Consider the following 5095-nt stretch of genomic DNA (forward strand, 5'->3'; position numbering starts at 1 on the left):
GAGTGTTCCATCCCATTAGCCTCACGCTTCATCTTTAGGAGAGTTGGGATCTTCCAGCCTCTCTCTCTCAGGTGTTCTTGCTCTTGGGCTCTTTTATTTCTCTTGTGAGTTCTTCCTTAGTTTTTTTATAGGAGCCAGGGGAGTTCAGTTCAGGACATTTGATTTGGCCTTTTGCCATTTTGGAGAGGCCTCTGCGCTTTTCTGCGTTTTTTCTCTCTTTGGGATCAGCTGTTGGGACCAGGGTGCTGCTTCCTGGGACTGGTTGTGTGCAGACAGAGTTTGTGAGGAATTGCACTGTGTAGCTTTTATCGCTATATTATATATATATTTGCTAGTAGTGTATTAGTATTTTGTTATTTTATTAAGTTGTGTTTATCTCAATCCAAGTTTCTCCTTTCCCTTTTGAGGGAAGGGGGTGAGTGAGTGTCTATCGTGGTTTTATTGCCAGCGCATTGAGTCTTTGCATTTTGGTTATTGATACTTGGGTGACCCAAGTGACACATGTGGAACTTGTCTGTCTTTCGGAGGGATACCAGTGCATTGGGCCTTTGCATTTTGGAAGCTTTGGTAACTTGGGTAACTTTAAAAAAGGGAAAAAGAAAAGAAAAAAAAAATAAAAAGAAAAGTAAGGAAATAAGAGAAAAATGATAAAACACTAAATAAAAGAGAAAAACAAGAAAACAGTAATTTGATAAAGGTACCTTTAGTGACTTTGTTGTTCATGCATTAGTAATTGTATTGTTGTTTGCGTCTTTAGTGATTTGTTGCTGTTGTTACTTGTGTCTTTGGTGATTTTCCAGTCCAATACTTACAGTTCACCAATCGTCTGTTATTGTGATCGTGAAATAGGTAGTGGGTAATCGATAGGAGGGATTCGGAAGGAATCCCCTCCCCGTCCCGGGTTGTATTTTGTGACGTTGGAAAGAGATTGTTTGACTCCCTGGGGAACAGCAACCAGGGAGAATCTGTTTGAATTTTCTAATCAATGGAGGCCACTGTAAATAATATGAATATGCTGCACAGATCTAGGTGGGTATACTTTGTGATGTGTAGTATAGTAATGCCTTATATGTAATATATCATAAGAACTGTATTTTAAATCATATATTGCCTATTGCATAATGTATGTTACACAATAAATAAGGATACATAGGCATTATATTTATCCCCTTCAGATCTGTTTGTTTTGACCCTTGAACAGGATAATCAGGGAAAGAGATTGAAACACTATTGTATAGGGCAGATATTGTCAGGGAATATACAGGGAACTTAGATCAAAATTGTCCCTTGGTTGATCCAGGGTGGAATCATAACATTCTTAAATCTAGCAACAGGCTGAATTGTTATTGACAGCGGATTTTATACAGGATTAGACACACTATACCTAAAGCTATAAATATGCTAAAACTTTCTGAGATTAAACAGGATTGTAAGGAATCTCCAACTGGGTTTTTAAATGGTCTTAAAGAGACATCTAGTTACAACAAATTATTGAAAAAAGGTTTAATCAGGTAATAGCTATGCAATTACATACTGCTATGGCTATGCACTTATTAAACACAAAGGGGAGATGTGGCAGTGTGCTGAGATCGGGCCTGTGAGAAACTGCGAGAGTCGACAGTGTGAGAACGAGCACTAGTGGAAAAATACAAGCAGCAAGTACCGTATGCTGCAGATACATCAAGAACAGAGGGGCTGATACAGGATTGATACATCAAGGACAGAGGGATAGCTTATGACAGACAAAACCTGTGTTTATGGCAGTAACTTTGGTGGGAACACAAAATATATCATTTATGTAATGACTCACTTTGCAAATCAGCAAATGCTTGAGCAAGAATCATAGCAAGTATAAATGCAAGCCTGAGTTTGTAATAAATGTGTCTCATTGCACCTTCCCGAGAGTCCGTGCCTCATTCACTGCACCCTCACTGGCTGTTTGTTGAGACACAAAGCCACGGGCTGATCCTGACTGCCTCTGGGTGACCTCCTGCACCGCAGCACTGCCCTTCCACTGATGTTTCTTCCTCCTGATATCCAGAATGCACCTCCCAAGTTGTCCTTTTCAGTTATTATTTTTCTCCTCTCTCCAGCCTCTTCCCACTACCATGGAAAGCTTGACTATCTCAGAAACTGCTCTGCAGGCAGGGACCCCAACCCATCAGACTTCTTGTGGTCTTTAGCCTGACCGGAGAAAAGTAACCTCACCATGGACTCCTTATGCACCCATGGATGTTGAGAGACAGAGTGTTTCCCTTGTACACACAGGTGCAGGAGTCACTGTGTCTCTCTGACCTCCTCCTGCCACTCCAGGAGGCTGGGAGGCACCTCAGCCCTGCCATTTGTCACCCTTCTCTGCACTTACATGAGATGCCCCATGGCATAAAGAATGGACATGGGAACTTCAGTTCCAGGAAGCACATCCCAGTGCTACATTCAGGTGGTTCCCTAAAGGATGTTACTCTCAACATGAAGTCACATCAAGATGCTGTCTGTCCCACTGACCTTCATGGAACCCCAAGGAATAGCTGATGGTGTTTCTGCTCACTGGGGTTCATCACCTCAGAAGCACTTCGTGCGTTTGTTTACATCTTGTCTACACAATGCAAACATCCACATCTGACCTACTCAATAGTTGTGATGCCAGGGAGGGTCAAAGAACCTCTTCAAGCTGAAGTGAAAAGCCAATGCTGGAAATGGTGGTTCTGATAGGCTGGTCCATGATGATTGACCTGCAGCAGGTTCTCTAGGGTGTCCAGTGGACATGGGCACAACCACTCAGGGAGAAAATGATTTACATTATGTATGCTATGCAGAAGATTCTGGGCAGTTTATTGCTTCATAAAACAGCCATTCATTAGTTGCCACACTGAATCCTTGATCTCCTGGCTCCTCATGCTGTAGATGAGGGGGTTCACTGCTGGAGGCACCACTGAATACAGAACAGACACCACCAGGTCCAGCCATGGGGAGGAGATGGACGGGGGCTTCAGACAGGCAAACATGACAGTGCTGAGGAACAGGGAGACCACGGCCAGGTGAGGGAGGCAGGTGGAAAAGGCTTTGTGCCGTCCCTGCTCAGAGGGGATCCTCAGCACGGCCCTCAAGATCTGTACATAGGAGAAAAAAATGAAAACAAAACAGCTGAAGACTACTAAGAAAGAAACCACCAGAAACCAAACTTCCCTGAGGTAGGTGTCTGAGCAGGAGAGCTTGAGGATCTGGGGGATTTCACAGAAGAACTGGCCCAGGCCATTGCCCTTGCACAGGGGCAGTGAAAATGTATTGGCCGTGTGCAGCAGAGAATAGAGGAACCCAGTGGCCCAGGCAGCTGCTGCCATGTGGACACAAGCTCTGCTGCCCAGGAGGGTCCCGTAGTGCAGGGGTTTGCAGATGGCAACGTAGCGGTCGTAGGCCATGATGGTGAGGAGCCAATACTCTGCTGAAGCTAAAAAGACAACCAGAAACACTTGGGCAGCACATCCTGTGTAGGAGATGGCCCTGGTGTTCCAGAGGCAATTGGCCATGGACTTAGGGACAGTGGTGGAGATGTAGCCCAGGTCAATGACGGAGAGGTTGAGCAGGAAGAAGTACATGGGGGTGTGGAGGTGCTGGTCCCAGGCTATGGTGGTGATGATGAGGCCGTTGCCCAGGAGGGCAGCCAGGTAGATGCCCAGGAAGAGCCAGAAGTGCAAGAGCTGCAGCTCCCGTGTGTCTGTGAATGGCAGGAGGAGGAACTGGGTGATGGAGCTGCTGTTGGACATTTGCTACCTCCAAGCATAGGGCACTGTTACAGAAGGAAAAGACAGTGAGACGTTAGGGGAGGCTTCTCTGAGCAGAGTCAAAATCATTTCTCATACACCCTCCCCCTGCTCCACACCCCCCTTGTCCTTTTCGAGACCTTCCCTCAGCTCCATGTCTGAGCCCTGAGTGGTGCTGGCTGGAGGTGCCGTGAGGAGCAGGGCCTGTGCCCGCTGGCTGCCGAGGAGTCAGCCCTGCTCTGCAGCAGTGGGGGCATGGGAACGGGGGGCAGGGAACAGTCCTGGGGTTCAGCTTTGTCACATGAAGCTGCTCCTGGTCCAGAAATACCTGTCAGCATCTGCACTCCCAGGGATAAGGAAATGAGATGGCAGAAGGCAGTTTGAGAGGTTTGGGGTTTTTTACAGCTCCTTCTCCCCTCTCACCCTGGGGAATGTTCTTGGGTGTCAGAAACCCTCAGCATTTCTGCTGCACTCAGGGAGAACAGAGTGAGTCCTGCAAGGCAAGAGGATGCCTGTGGGTCAGTGCAGAGTGAGGGGACCTGGTCTGTCCCTCTGTCTTGCTCCAGCTGCCCTGGGCTGGCACTTTCTGAGATGGAGGGTGATCACACTCCCATGTTACCCTGAAAAGCCACCAGACACTGCTGAGAGCAGAGGGATCCACCTCAGACCACTACACATCTCACTGTTTTCTAAGGTCTCAGCAGCCCACATTTAGCCCAAGGAACAAGTAGCTCATTTCACAAACCAAACAGCATTTTGTCTGTCACACCATTTCTGTGCTTCTCCTTGAGACTTTCAGATAACACAAAGATGCTGTAGGATGGGTTTGCATCCCGGAGGGGAGCTCACAGCTGGGATGGAAACCTCATGCAGATAGCCAAGTGTCCGAATGATGGCATTTCATTCAGGGAGATTCAACCCTACAGACTTCATTGCCCACACTCCACAGGTCAGAGCAAAGCTGGGACACTTGTGCCCATGGACACACCTGCAGGAAAGGACCCACAAGATCAGGCTGTGACTCTGCAGCTGAAACTGCCATCCCCAGAGAGCCTGACAGCAAGAACAAGATCCGAACAGCAGTGACCCAGAGCAGGGGAGCAAGAAGGAAAATGCGGTGAGGGTGGGTGTGAGAGAGGCCAGGGCAGAGGCAGCCGGGCACTCAGACAGCGTCACCCTTCCCCAGCTGTGCAGCCACCTCCCAGACACCAACACTGCCGGGCAGCTGCTCTCAGCCCCTGTGCTCTGCAGAGGAACTGGAGCTCTGGCTGCACAGGAGCTGCTTCATGCCTTGGAGCCCCCAGCCCTGAGGGCAGAGGCTTTGCTGGGTGGGA

The 5095-nt window shown here is 48.0% G+C and overlaps 1 protein-coding gene across 1 annotated transcript; it reads right to left on the minus strand.

Moving 5' to 3' along the window:
- Positions 1-2831: 2831 nt before the first annotated feature.
- On the minus strand, positions 2832-3764 carry LOC309452989 (olfactory receptor 14A16-like; the record flags this gene model as incomplete). The annotated part of the gene is made up of 1 exon (XM_082077637.1): positions 2832-3764. The coding sequence occupies one exon, from the start codon at positions 3762-3764 to the stop codon at positions 2832-2834; it is 933 nt and encodes a 310-aa protein (XP_081933763.1).
- Positions 3765-5095: the final 1331 nt, after the last annotated feature.

Source organism: Streptopelia decaocto, assembly GCF_964273445.1.
Source record: "Streptopelia decaocto genome assembly, contig: HAP1_SCAFFOLD_122, whole genome shotgun sequence".
In the NCBI taxonomy this organism is placed as follows: domain Eukaryota; kingdom Metazoa; phylum Chordata; class Aves; order Columbiformes; family Columbidae; genus Streptopelia; species Streptopelia decaocto.